General features: G+C 45.3%; 1 protein-coding gene across 3 annotated transcripts in view; it reads right to left on the reverse strand.

Annotated features, from left to right (window-relative positions):
* LOC142249843 (6-phosphofructo-2-kinase/fructose-2,6-bisphosphatase 4) overlaps nucleotides 1-19,542 on the reverse strand; it is a 109,537-nt gene that overhangs the window by 42,726 nt on the left and 47,269 nt on the right. For 2 of the 3 annotated variants that reach the window (XM_075321772.1, XM_075321771.1), the window contains exons 1-8: nucleotides 15,141-15,317; nucleotides 13,013-13,129; nucleotides 11,296-11,392; nucleotides 10,387-10,453; nucleotides 8,403-8,477; nucleotides 6,998-7,054; nucleotides 5,113-5,234; nucleotides 3,862-4,069 (exon numbers count right to left, since the gene is read on the reverse strand). In XM_075321772.1, coding sequence (XP_075177887.1) covers nucleotides 3,862-4,069; nucleotides 5,113-5,234; nucleotides 6,998-7,054; nucleotides 8,403-8,477; nucleotides 10,387-10,453; nucleotides 11,296-11,392; nucleotides 13,013-13,129; nucleotides 15,141-15,243 — 846 coding nt within the window. In that variant the 5' untranslated portion in view covers nucleotides 15,244-15,317. Of the gene's footprint in view, nucleotides 1-3,861; nucleotides 4,070-5,112; nucleotides 5,235-6,997; nucleotides 7,055-8,402; nucleotides 8,478-10,386; nucleotides 10,454-11,295; nucleotides 11,393-13,012; nucleotides 13,130-15,140; nucleotides 15,318-19,542 lie in introns of those variants that run through there. The other variant, XM_075321773.1, reaches the window with a different exon arrangement.

A 19,542-nucleotide genomic window follows, 5' to 3' on the forward strand; every position in this document is an offset into this window, starting at 1 on the left:
AATTATTGCGCTAGAGTGTGAAGGTCTAATCAGCGGCTCCCATCTTCATAAACTAGTATTGCCGGAGAGAGCTTGCAATTTTCTGCAATTCCTAAGGCATTAACATTTTTTCATTTGTTTACAGCTTGTTGCCTAGGAGACCGACCACTACTGCTGTTTAGCGTATAAAGGCCCTGCTCTGAAGCTGGCAAGGATTGCTAATACTGAATATTATTATTATTATTATTATTAATATTATTAGCTCCAAATCCAGAAAGCTATAGCACACAAAAAACAGCCAAAGAGCAGCTGACAGTGTTAGTTCTTGTTTACTATGAGACAATATCCATCTATGAAGATGAGAATATTTAAAGGGAACCCGTCAGCAGATTTGGGGCCTATAAGCTGGGGAACCACCAGTGGGCTCTTATATACAGCATGTTAGAATCCTGTATATAAGAGCCCAGGCCGCTGTGTAGAACGGAAAAATCACTATCATACTTAACAGTTGCTGCGGTGGAGTTGGGCCATATGTGTGTCTCAGTTTTCCGGTGCCTCCTCTTTTGGCCATCTTTGTCCTCCTTCTGAAGCCTGTGTGCATGATGGGTCCTAAGTCATGCACACTCGCCGGTCCTGCGCAGGCGCACTACTATACTTTGATCTATTCTGCTCCGGGCAGATCATAGTGTGCCTGCACAGGACCTCAATGCCAGGGAGTGTGGATGATATAGGACGAGTCATGCACCTCGGCTACAGAAGAAAGACAAAGATGGCCGAAAGAGGCGGCACCGGAGAATGGAGACGCCCATATGGCCCAACTCCACCGCAGCGACAGTTTAGGTGAGTATTATAAAGTGATTTTTACGTTTTACACAGCGGCCTGGGCTCTTATATACAGCATGTTAGACTTCTGTATATATAAAGCCTGGTGGTGGTAGACGCAGCTTATAGGTCCCAAAACTGGTGACAGGTTCCCTTTAAATCTGCTTCCTGAGCTCATTTTTCTTAAAAAGCAGATTTTCAATAATAAGAAAAAGAAAAAAAGACAAAACCAAAAACAAAAACCAAAACCAAAAACCCCTTTGAGCAGAATTAAATTTGGCACATTGGAAAAATGATGTTTTTTTCCCCAACATTTAAAATAATCACCTATCCTGTAATAAATGTTGGGAATAATCCTCTACTTGCCGATACTTTTTAACTTTTGTAAGTGGCACTCCGCAAAATATCCTACCTTTTCCTCACAGATATATCGTACACGAGGGTCTGCTGATAAGTCCTTTGGCTTTGTGATTTTTTTTGTTTCTATAGTAATGAATGTTACATCACATGACAGCCTTATGTATCTCATATAAGTTTTCAAAATTTTGTGTTTGTTGCTTATGGCAACAGTGTTCTACGCACGCGGGAAAACAAAATGGCGGAGTCTAATGCGATATTCACAGCAACTGAGAGCAGAGGAAGGATAAAATTCTTGTTTATACAAGGAAAGTCCACAAAGGCTATTCATGGTGATATGGCGCAGACATTGGAGGATCAATGCCCTTCATATTCCACAGTTAAGAACTGGGTTGCCAAATTTAAAATGGGCCACTTCAGCACCAATGATGAGGAACGTCCTGGACGACCATGAGTGGTTGTTCCAGAGATCGTCGATGCTGTGCACAACCTCATACTGGAGAATTGATGAATTTCAGCTAAAGCGATCGCAGACATCGGGGATTTCCCGTGAACATGTTTGTGTTATTATCCATGAACATTTGGACATGAGGAAGCTTCTGCAAAGTGGGTCCCTAAATGTCTGACAACAGATCAGAGAAGCTGCGAGAGAAAACTTCCCGCTCCATTTGTCAGCGTTTCCGGACTGATAAGAACTTCCTGGATCGACTGGTCACTATGGATGAGACCTGGATTTATTTGTATGCCCTGAAAACAAGGAGCAGTCGAGAGTGGGGGCACAGTGGTTCTCCTCATCCAAAGAAGTTCAGGGTGCAAAAATCAGCCACTAAGGTGATGGCGTCTCTGTTCTGGGATAAGGAGGGCATGCTGCTAGTGGACTACCTTCAAAAGGGTTCCACCATCAATGCAAGGTATTACATTGAACTTTTGGACCAATTGAAGGCAGCTCTGAAGGCAAAAAGGCGCGGCAAGCTGTCCAAAGGAATCTTGTTCCTGCAAGACAACACCTTTGCTCACACTGCACAAGCGACCACGGCAAAACTGGCAGAGCTGGGCTTCCAGCTGGTTGACCACCCACCTTATTCACCATATCTAGCTCCCTCCTACTATCATCCGTTTCCAAACCTGAAGAAACACTTCAAGGGTACCAAATTTCAAACCATTTCTGATGCCATGGCTGCTTTGGATGCCTGGTTTGAGGCACAACCAAAATTCTGGTTTTATATATATATAATATATACACACACACACACACACATTAGTGACTCACCAATATATGCTTTCAGATAGGGTCTGGTGCGGATCTAACCACAGACGGTCAATGTAGGAGGTCCAAGGTTACTCCATGCTACTGGGAAACTCTGAGCTGACGAGAGAGTGCAACTGCAGGTTACCAGTTGCGCTGTCCTATAATTCCAGCTATCAAGCTGTTTTGTACTGGCACTGTGTTGGTCATTGACAGACATTATCTGTCTTGGATGATGTGCTATTAGCTATGCCCAGGTAGTATCTGAGCCAGCTGTTATCATACAGTCCTTGGAGACACCTGTTTTATGGTCCAGGACAAAGGGAGACTGATACAGGCCAACGTAAAAGTTATGAATCTCTACCATCGACCAGAACGAGATTTCTCCTCATCAATTCTCCGACGCCCTTAGGAGATAGTACAGTTTGTTTTGCAACGTGGAAGTCGGTGGCTAGCGGCCAAGGTTGTGGATTAACCCTCTGTATTTGAGCAGTGTGCACTGTGTGCTTAGATCATTGCAGAAAATATGCCCAGTACGCACAATAAATTAGACAACACATCAGAAATTCACTACCTGTATCTAATAACTGTATACAATGTGTAAGATAATTATATATATATATATATATATATATATATATATATATATATATATATATATATATATATATATATATATATATATATATATATATATATATATATATATATATATTATACACACACATACATACACACCCATATAGCCCAACTCCAACTCAGAGACCGTTTTAAGGTGAGTACTATAAAGTGATTTTTACGTTCTACACAGCGGCCTAGGCTCTTATATACAGCATGTTAGAATGCTGTATATAAAAGAGCCCGGTGATGGTGGCTGCAGCTTTAAGACCCCAAAACTGGTGTCTGGTTCCCTTTAAATCTCCCAGCCCCATCCAGCCTGTCTCCTGTGATTTGTGACCTGCCGGCAGCTCCAATGTTTCATTGATAATGCCAGAGGTCACAACTGAATACAAGTCTATGAGAGCCTTGTTCTTGCAGTGAGAGCTTGTGATGCAAATTTTGGCCAGTCACAAATTGCAATCACAAGATGGCATCATGGAACTGGAGCGACACCGTAAAAAAAAAAAAAAAACAAAAAAAAACAAAAAAAAAACCACGACACCAGGGGGTGAGTATAAGACTGAGGGCAGGAGAGTTATATGTTTAAAGGACCACTCCAGCACTGAAAAACCCCAAACCCCTGGGATGGTGCTGTAAGCCAGGTGTGAGCTCGGCAGGGGACAGGGCGAGTATTACACAGGTTGTTTTTATACAAATTCAAAAAGGTTTGTCAAAATTTTTGCATTTTGGACAACATTTAAATCCCAACTCTTAGGTCCACATTGATCACACATGTAGTAATGAGTTTACTTTATAGTATACATAAACAAGTTTGCAAAGCCAAAATTTCCCATTACCTCCTTCCCTCGGTGAGACAGGCCAGAGTCTCCTCCAATACGCCCCTTGATATTCAGCTCGCTCTCCCCATGCCGGCACATATAGATGGATCGCGGCGTCACATGAATATTCATGAGGTAGTAAACAATCCGGCTCTGGACATGATCCAAAACTCGATTAACTAAATATCTACGGCCAACGTCCATGATTTTAATGTAGGAAAGTTCCCTGAAAAAAAAAATTAAAATTATTAAGTGGTGTAAAAAGGGGTTTATTATGTGTGCAGTACATTGACATTTTGGATGGCTCTTCCACGTAATCTTTAATTTCTTCACGGCATATGACGCACTGAGTACGTCATGGATTGTGTCAGGTTAATCCCTGCCGACTGCCGCATTCAGAAGTGCCCAATCAAAATAGAAAATCAATTAATCTGATCGATAAACAGCATAGCGGCAAAAATCCCAAACACCAAAATTACAGGGTTTTTTTTGTCGCTGTGAATTTTGCGAAAAATGCGATAACAGGCGATCAAAACGACGCTTCTGTGCAAAAATGGTACTGTTAAAAAAAGTCAGCTTAAGACGCAAAAAATGAGCAGTCAGTAAGCCATAGATCCCGAAAAATATGAGAATGCTACAAGTCGCAGAAAATGGCGCAAAACCTCCACTACTTTTTAGGGACAAACATCTGAATTTTTTTTTTTTAAATCTTTAGATAAAAGTAAACCTATACATGTTTGGTGTCAACAAACTCGCATCGACCTGAGACATCATACCTACACATCAGTCCTACCATAGAGTGAACACTGAATAAAATATCTCAAAAACAATTGTACAATAGCACTTTTTTTTTGCAATTTTTCCGCATTTGGAATTTTATTTGCCCTTTTCCAGTACACTATGTGGTAAAAGTCATGGTTTCATTTAAAAGTACAGCTCATTCTGCAAAAAAGAAGCCGTCACATGGCAAGATTGATGGAAAACAAATTATGGCTCTTGGAAAAAGGGTGGTGGGGGAGAAAAAAAAAAAAAAAAAAAAAAAAAAAAAAAAAACACGGAAAGCACAAAATTGGCCAGTTGTCAAGGGGTTAATGCAACTATGCTATATTACATATTCTGTGTTCAATGAAGAAAAAAAAAAAAAAGAAGGCTCAATTTTAACATTTTCTTCTTCCAAAAGAACAGTCGTGGCTGCTGGGCAACTGAATACTATGCTGCCTTTAAGACAGTGTTATGGAAAAGTAGCAGGTGTATGTAGGGTTGACATACTTGTCATAGTTCTCATCCAGCGGCTCATACGAATTCTTGTAGCACTCTATCCTCTTCATGAAATCCTCCGAGGCCTCCTCGTTGGTGCAGTTCAAATAGTCTGGGCTGCCCAACTTCACTTGCTAAGTTAAAAAGCAAGAACAGACAGGGACTCAGATTGATCAAGTAACAGCACAGCAAGGAGGGATCTAAAAACAATTCTTAAAAGATGGAATCATTTTTTATTTTATAACTGTCCTCTAAATGGCTTTAACACCATTTCAGAACAAATGAGGGGAGGGTGAAGGTGAAATGATCTTTTCTGCAGCATAAAAGATAATAGTTCTCGGTGGTGCATCTTCATGCCCCTAGACAACCTTTCCAACCATAAAGGCCCCGTCACACTAAGCAACATCGCTAGCAACATCGCTGCTATCGAACAACTTTTGTGACGTAGCAGCGATGTTGCTAGCGATGTTGCTGTGTGTGACATCCAGCAACAACCTGGCCCCTGCTGTGAGGTCGTTGGTTGTTGCTGAATGTCCTGGGCCATTTTTTAGTTGTTGCTGTCCAGCACAGATCGCTGTGTGTGACAGCGAGACAGCAACAACTAAATGTGCAGGCAGCAGGAGCCGGCTTCTGCGGAGGCTGGTAACCACAGTTAACATCGGGTAACCAAGAAGCCCTGTCCTTGGTTACCCGATATTTACCTTCGTTACCAGCCTCCGCCGCTCTCAGCTGTCAGTGCCGGCTCCTGCTCTGTGCACATGTAGCTGCAGGACACATCGGGTTAATTAACCCGATGTGTGCTGTAGCTACGAGAGCAAGGAGCCAGCGCTAAGCAGTGTGCGCGGCTCCTGCTCTGTGCACATGTAGCTGCAGGACACATCGGGTTAATTAACCCGATGTGTGCTGTAGCTAGGAGAGCAAGGAGCCAGCGCTAAGCAGTGTGCGCGGCTCCTGCTCTGTGCACATGTAGCTGCAGCACACATCGGGTAATTAACCCGATGTGTGCTGTAACTAGGAGAGCAGGGAGCCAGCTCTAAGCAGTGTGCGCTGCTCCCTGCTCTCTGCACGTGTAGCTCCGTGCGCTGGTAACCAAGGTAAATATCGGGTTGGTTACCCGATATTTACCTTAGTTACCAAGCGCAGCATCTTCCACGCGGCGCTGGGGGCTTGTCACTGGTTGCTGGTGAGCTCACCAGCAACTCGTGTAGCGACGCTCCAGCGATCCATGCCAGGTCAGGTTGCTGGTGGGATCGTTGGAGCGTCGCAGTGTGACATCTCACCAGCAACCTCCTAGCAACTTACCAGCGATCCCTATCGTTGTTGGGATCGCTGGTAAGTTGCTTAGTGTGACTGGATCTTTAGCTTTTTGGACCTCGTGCTCCTAGACAACCTTTCCAACCTTGCACTTCTTCGTCATCGAGTCCCTAGACAACCTTCCTAACCTTGCGCTTTTTGTACCTTGTGCCCCTAGGTAACTTTTCTGACCTTGCATTTTTTTGTTTTTTGTCCTCATGCCCCTAGACAATCTTTCCAACCTTGCATTTTTTTGGGCCTTGGGCCCCTGGACAACCTTTCAAACCTTCGCTTTTTTTGTCCGTGTGCCTATAGACAACCTTTCATCCTTTCCAACCTTGCGCTTTTTAGACTTCATGCCCCTAGACAACCTTTCTAACCTTGTGCCCCTAGGCAACCTTTCCAACCTGGCATTTTATAAACCCTGGGGCCCTGAAGAACCTTTCCAACCTTGCGCTTTTTAAAACTCGCTATCTGCACAGTTCAGCCCAAACACCTTTTCAGTCCTACTGAGAATTCTGCAATCCAGACACTGAATATGTGAAATATATATTTTAATACGATTACACGGTGCATGATCAATGAACCGTAAGGTTCTGCTTACCACAATGTTTTCAGCTATAACTTCCGGATCCACGCACACAGATTCCACAAAGAAAGTCTTCAGGTGACCATGAAAGAAGAAATAGGTATTTTATTGTAGATTGATTTCTAATCCCAACATCTGTCTGTACTACTAGATTAAATGTACATAACACATATATCCAAATGTAATTTAAAAGGGATTTTATAGGGTTCCAGGGCTGGAGTTATTCATTTTTATTTGACACATTTAGCAAGCTGGTCAAATTGATGTCGATGGACAACCACGTCTATTGTAATAGCTGTGACCCTTGGGACTATGGAAGGAATTATTTGGTTACTGCAAAGGGAAAACTGATAGTATTTCAATGTTTTGAAGAAAGTCTCTGATTAGGAGAAGAGTGAAGTGCAGGGCAAGATAACCGCAAACCATTTAGATAAAGTATCTGTGGGCATTGAGCACTGAAGATAAGTACAATGGTAATTAATCTATCTGGTCCTTGGGTTGAGATGTAGTTTTACCCTTTACATGAAGATAGAATTGTCATAAGTTGCAAAGTCATTAAAGACATTGTATTACACATTAATAGAGTGACGGCCAAATGACTATTCAGCTGATCGCTCGGCCAGTAGCCATCTTGGTGGCCACTCCCATACACAGGAGCACTTGTTCGGCTGAGCTCTTCTGTGCACTCTACTGACTGGATCTTTGGCCGCCGATTATTTCAGGGAGAAGAGGGGGGGGGGAAGAAAAAGCGAACCGCTGTCTGATATCTTACATATACGATCGGCGTGTCCCCCCCGACAATCAGTTGGCTGGCATACACATTAAAAGTGTCAGCCGAATCTATTCATATCAGTGGGCAAGAGCAACACTCTAATATGTATATGGAAAGCACTTTAGTGTTTGGATGGGGTTGTCCCATGAAAGGACATCTATTCTACTGATAAAGGTCTCATAGCTAAGAGACTAGACTGGGGTCCTGAGCCCCCTGTTCCTCTTTTTTGTAGGGAGAAGATTGAAGAGAGCAGTGGTCACATCCTCGCTGCTCTACTGAATGTCGATAGGGCTGATTGAATACAGTATCATCCTTGGAATCAAAAGGATCGGCCATTGAAATTACAACAGTCCAAACATCTGTTGGGTGAGAGCCGAGAGGCCTCCATACACAACAGATAGTTGGCCGATCCCATCGATATTAGCAGCTATGTAGATTTTAATCTAATGTATATTGGGTCCTTAAATCGAGTAAATACTGAATGCAGCTGTGAATACACATTGGCTTACTTCAATACAAGAATAACAGCCGTAAAGTCAGAATATGGCAGGAGCACATCTCCTCAGCTGTATATTATAACGGAGGCCATGGTTCGGCTGTTGTGCACCAAGACGCTCATTTTGTGTGACAGATAATAGAAGCTCTTACTTTGAAGCCGTGCTGATCAGCAAATTTAAGGATGGTTTCCCGTCGCTCCCGCGTTGTGTTTGTTGCATCAAAAACCTACAGATCGGAGAAAAAATAAATAAAAATTACTAGCTATACGCATAGATATAAGTTATGTAATAAATTCCATTTGTTGCTGTCAGTATCAATGATTTACAGCGGAAAACCAACTACACCACAGTCATTTAACCAGCAACCGAAATATGATACGTACCGCGGTATACAACGCAACCTGGGGAAAGGTTATACTGAAGAGTTAGTAAGGCATACCCTAGCACAGTGATAGCTAACTTATGACACGCGTATCGGTGGTGATACGCCGAGCCATTTTTTACTGACGCACGGCAGGGGCAGGAGGCCTCATCCCAATCAATAAGACAAGCCACGGTCACTGGGGATTTAAGTAGAGCTGCATGTGCTGCCCTAAACTGTTCTGGGAGGGGCCGCACATGCAGTTAAAATCACCAATGGCCGCGGCTCGTCTTCTAGACCGGGATGTGGCCACCGGTAATTTGTGTTCTGTACCTTTAATTAGGGTCCTGAGTGAGGCGTGCGTACGTAAGTAACACGCCTCTCTCTAACCCAGGGGTATCTAACATGCGGCCTCCTCTGAGCCTGCAGGCCCCCTGACGATGGTGGTCCTATGCCGGCCTCCTAGACCGCGATAGTCAGGGGGCCTTGCAGGCCACAAGAAGCAGGAAAGAGGACACCGAGGGAACAGAAGACAGGTGAGAATAATATTTTATTTTTGTGTGCATGTGAAAACGGCATAATGTAGCATAAATAGGGGACATTACTACAGGATGGGGCATTGCTAGAAGAAGGGGACAAGGATGGACACGTTACCAAAGGATGAGGAGAAGGATGGGCACATTACTACAGAGGACTTCACTGCTGGGGGAAGGGGGGAGGAGAGGAGATAATGACTGCTTGTGGGGGTACTTTCCAGCCATCAGTGGATTGTGAAAAAAATAAATAACCTTTTTGCCAATATGCAATAATACAACCTTTATATTTAGTAGAATAGAGACTATAAAACCAGAAGCACTTACAGCTGGTTGCTAATCAGTGTTTATTGCTGAGCAAACTGCTCACATTTCCTGTACAAAATCAATGTATTTATTTAATCGTGTGATGTTACAGCAAGTTGTTGGTGTATATCATAATAATGCCATCATAGGAGTCTGACATTTGGGGCAAAAATTGTTCACCACAGCCCTGCAAACCTCTTCTGTGCCATCGCTTCTAGCTTACTGGTGTGAATAGCGCTGTAACATAGCTTAATTCATGTCATGGCTGCAGTTTCTTTATCAGACGATCATTTCGGATCCCAGCCAGTGGTGTAGAGACCGGGCCAGCACAGAGACCGGGCCAGCACAGAGACCGGGCCAGCACAGAGACCGGGCCAGCACAGAGACCGGGCCAGCACAGAGACCGGGCCAGCACAGAGACCGGGCCAGCACAGAGACCGGGCCAGCACAGAGACCGGGCCAGCACAGAGACCGGGCCAGCACAGAGACCGGGCCAGCACAGAGACCGGGCCAGCACAGAGACCGGGCCAGCACAGAGACCGGGCCAGCACAGAGACCGGGCCAGCACAGAGACCGGGCCAGCACAGAGACCGGGCCAGCACAGAGACCGGGCCAGCACAGAGACCGGGCCAGCACAGAGACCGGGCCAGCACAGAGACCGGGCCAGCACAGAGACCGGGCCAGCACAGAGACCGGGCCAGCACAGAGACCGGGCCAGCACAGAGACCGGGCCAGCACAGAGACCGGGCCAGCACAGAGACCGGGCCAGCACAGAGACCGGGCCAGCACCCACTTCACTCCCATCATCCCACCTTGTTCTCGTCTTTTCATTAATATATTTACATTAAATAGAATTAAATTTTGCAAAAAAAGTAAAAAAAAAAAATATCATTCATAACAGGTTGGATTCTGCCATGGTATGCATAAATACTTACGGCTACATGTCCACCTTCATCTGCTAGATATTTCTTGACATCATTTAAAGCCAGTAAGGCACATTGCCTGTGAAAAAGTATAGAAAAATGTATCAACATCTCTAGATAAAAAAACAAAACAAAACACATATATAAATGTGAATATACACATACATATAAGACAACCTGCATACATAGTAATATGGAGTGGACTGCCGACACCCTGGGGCAGAGTAAGTAACTGGCCCCAAAATAAAGGACAAAGGCAGCTTTGTCTAATCTGGGTCACAGCACAGGGGGCTCGTGGCTTTGGGAGAACACATTTCTGGCATCTTCTGCCCTAAGGTCCTGCAACTTCGTACAAAGCAATGTTTCCCTATTCGTTCAGTGACACGAAAGCTGCACGAAACGCTCGCCACTTAATGTTCGCCTCCTAGTGGCAGCAGCTATGACATGCGGCCTCGATGTCCCCCAATGACATGGATTTTAATCTCTCCAAGTCAGAAGGTACCAGACAAAAGATGCAGACACTTGGTAAAGCATGTCAGCCGTGCTCCTGCCCCCGATCAGTAGGACATTAAAAAAAAAAAAAAAAAAAAAAAAAAAAAAAAAAATCGCCTACGGTTCACTAAGTAACCCTGTCAACTGAGGTCATGGAGCAGTAAGGGGTTAAATACGCCGCACCGTTTATTCCTATTAAGCTGGTGAGCATGCTGTCCACTAATTATAACTAAAGCAAGCTTTGATGAATCACACGGGGGAGTTTAGAAAGGTCTCGTCCCAACTTAGGAGTTGCACAAAAATTTTGCACCATTTGAAAAAAGTGTTTTACCCCAGAATCCTGGCATCAACGCCTTCATCTTTTTACTATAGCAACAATTAAACTGTTACCATATGATTAGGTTAGTAAAAACTGAAAAAAATACTCACTTCCGTATTTTCTGCCCTTCTTCATTATCTGGAAGGAAAAACTCAAATGACCTGAAAGACTTGACAAGATCCCTGCGGTACTGCCCGACATTAAACTCTGCAACAGAGAGGGGGAAAAAAGGAAGTCATTACCAAACAACACATTGCATGCATGAAAAATGGATCCTCCAAGTGAAGCCATATGCAGCGCACACACAGAGCAGCCCTAGGTCTGAGATCAGAACACAGCAATCAGCACCATCCTAGTTTAAGGGGTCAAGCCTTGGGTTACATGAATTTTGCCAACCATCCACTATGGACACCTGGCTAGCATGGAATGCTATGGAGCCACCTAAAGCCCAGGTTGTCCAGCATGGCACGCTATGGAGCCACCTAAAGCTCTGGGCGTCCTTTGCGTGACACACTATGCAGCCACCTAAAAATCTGGGCGTCCCTCAATGCACTCTACGGAGCCCCCTAAAGCCCTGGGTGTCCGGCACGGTATGTTACAGAGCCACCTAAAGCCCTGGGTGTCCAGCACGGCATGCTACGGGACCACCTAAAGCCCTGAGTGTCCAGCACGGCACGCTACGGAGCCACCTAAAGCCCTGGGTGTCTGGTACGGCACACTACGGAGCAGAGGTCACCAACTTTTCTGACCTTGAGAGCTACATTTAGATCTGAAAGATGGTTGGGAGCCACAATAAGCTCTCAGAGAGGGTTGCGAGCTACATCCAGATCCCAAACCCCTCACAATAATGATACTTAGAGACCCATTACAGGTATAACGACAGCCAAAGCTTTTCCACAGAAATCACACCAAGACAGTATACCAAATTTCAGGGGTACCTACTATATTCACCTTTCCAATCTGCTTTTCTATGTGGGGGCCACTCATAAAAGTCCCCATCTGGAGACTTGTTCCTCTTAGCTGTTTGCTAGACCTGGTGCTAATGTACTAAACTTGAACACAGCCATGAGCCACAAATGATGGGCCCGCGAGCCACAGGTTGGGAACCCCTGCCATGGAGCCACTTAAAGCCATGGGCGTCCGGCACTGGACAGCTGCTCGGTATAGGTGACTAAATAGTGGAGTCCATTGGCTAGATGGGGTCCGTCTCTGACCCAGGACAGGGCAGAGGTGAACTCTTCTTACAAGTCAGCATATATGCGACCCCAAAAAGTGCAAATGAGAAAATACTGCAAAGTAATGCAAGTGCTAAAAACAGAAGCTCAGGATCCTTGGGATGCCGTACAAACAAAACCAGAGCTGTCGATAGTAACCAATCTCCGCACAGTAGCCCCGGCGGGTCCTGCACGCTCATTACATTCTCCAGGACAGCAGTTTCCTGCGTCTTCAAAAACCAATTTACTGAAGCAAGAAAATATCAAGTTGCTGACAAATGGGAAATAAAGCTGAGATTTTAGTTCACCAAATGGCCTTCATATTGTATTAGCTGGTAAGGAAGGATTATTGGCCTTTACATGGAAGACCTTAATCAGGGGACTTTACGAGTGACCGTTTAGCCGACAAATTTTTCGTGACATATGATATATGTGCAACCTCGGGCGCGTGTCCCGATGTTCTTCGTGGTAGAAATAAAAGGAGGGGGATGTTTAACAAAATTCTGCATCTTCCTCTCCGGAGACATCTTCTGAGAGGCCCCTGTACTCTGTAGGTGGTCGGCCACCGTTGGTGTGTATGGGGACGGTATTCACGCTCACATTAGACACTTACCTTTGGTTGGAACTCCAATCCAGTTGAGATAGCGAGTCAATTTCTTGGAGATGTAAGTCTTGCCTCGGGCAGGGAGACCGACCATAACAATAAGAGTGGGGCAATTGGTCATGCATACTGCGAAGAAAAAGAACGAGAGGTAAATTTGAGATTCTATACAAAAAGCACAAGATGCATTAGAAGCAGATATTTGCCTATGTGCGCATACACCTTTTTGTTTTGGTGGGTTTTTGGAGCAGAAACTAAGTTTTTGAGGCACTCTGAAATTTAGAGAGGTTCTGCTCCAAAAACTACTAGAAAAAAAAAAAACCTGTGTGCACATAGACTTACACATCAAGTCACATTTTCAATGGGGAAAGGGGAAAATGTTGCCGCCAGACATCTTGGCCAACAGCTTCACTCCTGCACACAAAAGGATGGGTCAGTGACATTTCCACTGCCAACTCCATCGATTCCGGAGGCCACATATACAGGAGATGATCGGGAGGTTTGGACAACTGCCACCTAATGTGTGTTGGCCTGCAGATCTGCCAAGAGAACAAGTGTCGACCAGTTCCTGATCCCATCAGCATCCGAATATCTCTGGACAAGGGTAGTGGATTAAAATATGCTTAATGAGGACCTGTTGGGGGCCACATCAAAACCCACTGATATACTCAGGATTGGCCAACAGTAAAGTCTATGGGGCCTCCTGACAGGTATCTGAGGAGAAGAGGGTCCAGGCCCATCTGATCCCAGGAGTCAGGCAGCGGCTCTTCTATAGGCACTACAGGAGCGCTCCTGTGTATAGAGGAGGCGGGATGAAACTGGTGGCCTTACTGTGGATCAGCAAACAGCTGCCTATGTGTATGTGGGCGCAGCCTGCAGGCAGTACTTAGTGGACTCCAGGCTGACAAGTCCTGTATCACCGCTCACAAACAGTCAGGTGTTATGTGGCCCGAGGAAGTCACTGAACACAGCTGCGGGTTTGGAAATATGTGACAGTAAAGGATCCAAAAATTATCAACGTAGTAAAAGAATGCGAGATTTAAAAAACAAACTCAACTCCTGATTGCAACGTTATGCAACAATGTGTCTTGTAACTGAAGAGTCATCAATCTCGGTGCTCAACGTCTTCATCACAATTAGGGTCTGTGGCCACGATCCGGAGACGCTGCCTTCTCTCCTACAGAGACACCAGTGCTCTCAGTGAGAGACTGCAGCGGTCCGGATTGATAGAGAGACGCGAGTGTTCTCAGTGGGTGAATACAGCGGTCCGTGGTCATGATCAGGAGTCTGGGCGCCACGGATTTTTGCTGTGTTCTCCCACTGAGAACACTCACGTCCCCGCAGCATAAATTGACAAGTCAGTTTATGCTGCGGAGAACAGAAGCACAGTGTGCATGGGATTTCTATAAGAGCCGTTTCACACATCCGGCATTTCACCGGATCCGGCACGCATGCAGTACATTCATTTACAGTGGAAGCGCGACACCACGCTGACAAATGCGGTGGTGCATGAAGCAAACAATCGCATGGTGTCGCGCTTCCACTGTAAATTAATGTACTGTACTGCATGCGTGCTGGATCCGGTGAAATGCCGGATGTGTGCAATGGGCCGAAGTCCTATCCACTGTGCAACGCAGGGTTTTGGACACAATGAAAAGACGCCAAGCCCTAAAGCCTGCGGACACTGATGGTGCGCATGAACCCTTGTAATGGGGGGGGGGGGGTGTCAATTCTCGGTTCATTTCAAAAGACCCCACTATTCCAAAAGCTGGAGGGTCCGGACAAAAATGACAGAGCGCAGGCGGACAACAGCGGATCAGCGCTGAAAAGTTCCGGACGCGGTTCAGTATTGACGGACGTGGCTGCAGATTGGGAGACGGTGCTGATGCTGCAGTGGGACGGTGACCCACCCCTCCTCCCAAAATCCTGAGCTGCTGCGTCACCAGCGGCACGGCTGTCACACAGAACCTGCAACTACCTGAGCAGCCACACAGGGGATGGGGCAGCCAAGGGGTTAACAGCAGACAGTGCGCTGCGTGTGTGCAGGGGACACGTGGGCTGCCGAGTGGGGTGAGGTGCCGGCTCCGCCGGCTGTGCCCGCACTGCAGCCCCCTGCGCACAGAGCCCGCCGGCCGGTTACCTCTCCTCTGCGCGCTGTGCTGCACGGGCCGCCCGTTGTTATACGGCACCCAGATCTTCTTCAGAGGGTTCTGTGTGAGCTCCCGGGGAGACTCCGCCGCCATCTCCGCGCTCTGCAGGTGCCGGCCGCACAGCACTGAGCCCCGAGCCCGGCACACAGCCTGATCCGACCGGCGCCCCGCCCACCGCTACCGCACACTCCCGTACAGGCGCACCCCTCACTGCTACCGTAATCCTCCGAGAAGAAGCGTACTCTGCTGCTGCTTTATAACTGTCACCTAGGACAGAACATGAGCAGCTTTATGTTATCTAACTTATATTATATATACACACACATAAAATTAATGTCATGTGACGTAAAGGTTTAGGCTGTGTTCACATGTTGCTTTTTGCTGCCTTTTTTCTGCATGCAAAACCTGCTTTCTTGGCAGTAAAGAAGCTGTTTACAAAAAAGCAGGTTTGGCAGCATTTTTGCTGTGTTTTTTTGTTGATTTTAATGGTAAAAATGCAGATAGAATTGACACATTTTTTCTGCAACAAAATTTGAAAGAAAAAAAAATACTGAACATGTGCACAGCATGTCTGGATTCTCTGACTTTTCTGGCATAAGCATATCCTTACATATTTGTGAAAATCTGCAAGAGAAAAAAAAATAAAAACACAAAAGCGCGCTCACCTATCTTACTACCAATCCTTTCAGGAACAGTTTTCAGTAGGCTCAGTATCATCAGAGGCAGGATTACAATAATAGGTAATGTCTCTATTCACAGCTGATAACACAGGATCCACAGTGGGTGATATCACAGCTGCCCCTGCTCTCCTTCCCTCACAATGACCTTTGCACACGCTCATTAGATGCTTCAATACAAAAGATCAGCTCTGGGGCTATTAACGTACATGTTTCCTGAAACTACAGGAAGTTGGAGTCTAAAACTTCTTCAGTGTCCAGTGTAAAAATGACAAGACTTCTATTTTTTATTTTTAACCCCTTTACAAACCATGGCGTGCTATCTACAACATGAGTCGTTTCCCTGCTTTTGATGCGGGCTCTCATGCTCAGCCTTCATCTGCCTCCAATAGCTGCAGGTAGAGCAGCACTCCGGCTGTGGCTGTTAACCTGTTATATGCCGCTGTCAATCTGTGACAGCGGAATATAATGTACAGGGGGTGCACTCTTGTAACCCATCATCATGCGATGCTGATGTGTTGTCATGACCGCCAGGGGTCAGTTGATTAACCCTGTGTCTCATCACAGTACTCCTGTGAAAACCAGCCCATAGCCGGCGTTCATAGGAGACTGATTTCTTCTACGTAGAGCAATGCTGTGCAATTGCTGTTTATAGAACAAGGGATCAGATTATTGCAGGGTTATTAGTCTCCTAAGTGGACATTTAAATACTGTAGAAAGCCTCAAAAAAAAAAAAAAATAATATCAGCGAAGGGGTTTAAATTAATCCTTTTACAATATATTTCACTCCGGCTCAACTACTTCAATATACGGTATTCTTGTCAATAGCAATGTTTACAACAAAGGATGATAAAATCCAAACACAATGGATCCTTAAAAAATAATTTTTATTGTAAAGCCATAACAAAATCCAATTCCATACTCAATCTGTACCCATTCCATGAAATGAGTAGGGACAGGTTTTGATATGTTAAACACAAAAAAACAAACAAACAAAAAAAAAAAGCAGCCTGCATTAGTCGCTACCATATTTAGGCTATGTGCGCACTAGAAAAAAACCTTTACTTAAGAAAAATCCGCACCCTCTGGCAGAATACCGCACCTGCAGCAAAAACTGCGGTAAAACGGCACCTGCATTTTTGCTGCGGTTTGGTCTATGCGTTTTTTTTTACCATTATCTATGCCAGAGACCGCAGCGGAAATTCCTCGGGGAAATCCGCGGATATAAAAAAAAACAAACAAAAAAAAAAAAAACACGCAGTATGCACACAGCATTTTTTATACCCATAGGTTTTGCTGGGGAATGTCTGCAGAAATGTTAGGCTCCTTTCACACTGCATTTTGCCTTACGTTCACAAGCCCTGTCGGGGCATCCGTCCGAACCGCCCCTCCCCCACCCCGCAAAGCGTGTTTCGGATGTATGCGCCGTCAGGGCCATTGACTGTAATGGAGCACACTACGCTAGCGTGTGCTCTGTTTTGTACCATTTTTGCACATATACGTTTTCTGCAGACGGACACCGAATGTAGAGGAAGAGGCGCTGACCGGGGCACAATAAACCTCCACTCATCCATATCTAATGTAATAACCATTGTGGCACTAGCCAGGCTTTTCTCACAACACTACAGAAGAAATTTGGGTGAATTGGTCAATTGATGCAGCTCACACAATGGCCTGGGCACACGTACCCCCAGCTATGAGCCAGCAATGCCTGCACATCCCCATGTGCTCATCCCCCTGGCCAACCGGCCCAATTAAAGCAAATTTGCTTTAAGCAGAGACCAGCCATACTGCTCGCCACATTTAAACTTCTTTTTAAAAATGCTAACTTTGTATAGACACAAGCTTGACCTGTAGGGGCAGATTCTCCAAAGTATTTACTCAAGATAAACATGTTGAAAAACTACAAACTCTGTCTGCAACTTCACGTCCAAAAAATGTTGCAGGATTTGATGTTTTCATGCCGGTTCTAGTCAACTGCATCAAAGTGGACAGATTATGATGTGGCAATACCCACCTTTCCAATTCATGTTCAGTTGTAGAGTGCCTTATGCCAGAAATCTTACTCCATCCAGTCCCAGACTAGAGTAAGATTTCCAGTGAGGCACATGAAGGCGCTGGCCACTTGTAATATGTGCCTGATTTATTAAGTGGGGTGCACCTCTTAATTAATCAAGTCACGATGTGACTGTAGGATAACAAAGGCCAGGGGCTCGTCCTATGCTTTCCCTCATGCTAGGGGACCCTTGGCTATCCCTAACCTCAGGGTTACTCCTGATGGTGGAGATGCCCGAGTCCCGTGCCTAGCTATGCTCCTGATCAGAACTAATCAGATTCCCCCTCCCACCAGGAACGGAAGGGGTAGAAGTGACATTGAAACCGATAAAGACAGACAAGGAAAAATAAAAAAAACTGTGACACACTGCACACACCCAAGAATAGACAATGAGACCACTCAGGAGAAAAGTAAGAGCAGGAAGGTAGCAACAAAAGGCAACAAGGGTTTACTCCACAACCGCAACAAGTACCACAATCACAAGATACGTGATCTGGTAAGGTGTTATGATCCGGACTGAGAAAAAACTATAGCTGGCATAGAAAGAAGGATCTAAGCCAGTATATATAGGAGGGGAGCAGAAGTAATTGGCTCCCCCACAACATGTAATCAAAAGGAGACTAACAAGCAGACTAGCTTTTGATAGCCTGCCTATGAACTACCACTCTGCAGTTGGATGCCAGAGTCTGCCTGTGTTGATCACAGTCACCAGAGAATTTATACGGCGAGTGGTCAGAATCTGTAGTCTGAACAGATCCCAACACCGCGGTAACAGTCGGTGAAGTTTGTAACAATGTGACAATCAGGCGCCACTCACTCCACCATGCCCCCTATATTAAGGCTGGTGTGTATAATGCCAGTTTTAATTATTTGGGCCATCATTCCCGGCACTAGTCTATGACCCAGCTTTGGTCATTTAGTTTAGCACAAAATGACTGTTCAAACCAAGCACAGTTCAATGCACATTCCGAACTTACTTGTTTTCCATCGATCTTCAGCCTCTTGTGGTTCATGTAAAGCCAAATCTGGGAAGGTCCAGTGAAGTGCATGGGCTACGCCAAAGACCATTTAAACTAATGTGAAACTGGCCTAATAGGCCCCTTTCACACATCAGTTTTTTTTTCCCCCATCAGTCACAATCTGTTTTGTGACTGATGCGCCGGATCAGTCACAGATAGTAGTAAAACTGATGCAACAGATCCCAGAAAAAAAAACCCAGATCCATCTACCACTTTTGTAAAGTCTAAGGTTATTTGCTATTGAAGGGAGAGAGGGAGAGAGACGTTTTCTGTCCGGCAGTGAATTTACACATTTGAGCATGCTCACTTAAAAAAAACGGATCCGTCGCCACAATCCGACATTTGAAGGTTTACGACGGATCCTGCGCCCATAGGCTTCCATTTTACCAGACGATGGACGGCGACAGATCCGTCGCTGTCTGTTTTTTAGACGTACACAAAAGACGTTATTGTGGACGTCGACTCCATCCGGATAGACATTTTTCAACGGATCCGTCGCACGGCGGATGAAATGTGAGGCCATCCGTCGCTAATACAAGTCAATGAGGAAAAAAAAAATAAAATGGATCCAGCGCTGGATCCGTTTTTTTCAAAATGCGACGGATTGATACTGGTGGCAAAAAAACTGATGTGTGAAAGG

Source organism: Anomaloglossus baeobatrachus, chromosome 8, assembly GCF_048569485.1.
Source record: "Anomaloglossus baeobatrachus isolate aAnoBae1 chromosome 8, aAnoBae1.hap1, whole genome shotgun sequence".
Lineage (NCBI taxonomy): Eukaryota > Metazoa > Chordata > Amphibia > Anura > Aromobatidae > Anomaloglossus > Anomaloglossus baeobatrachus.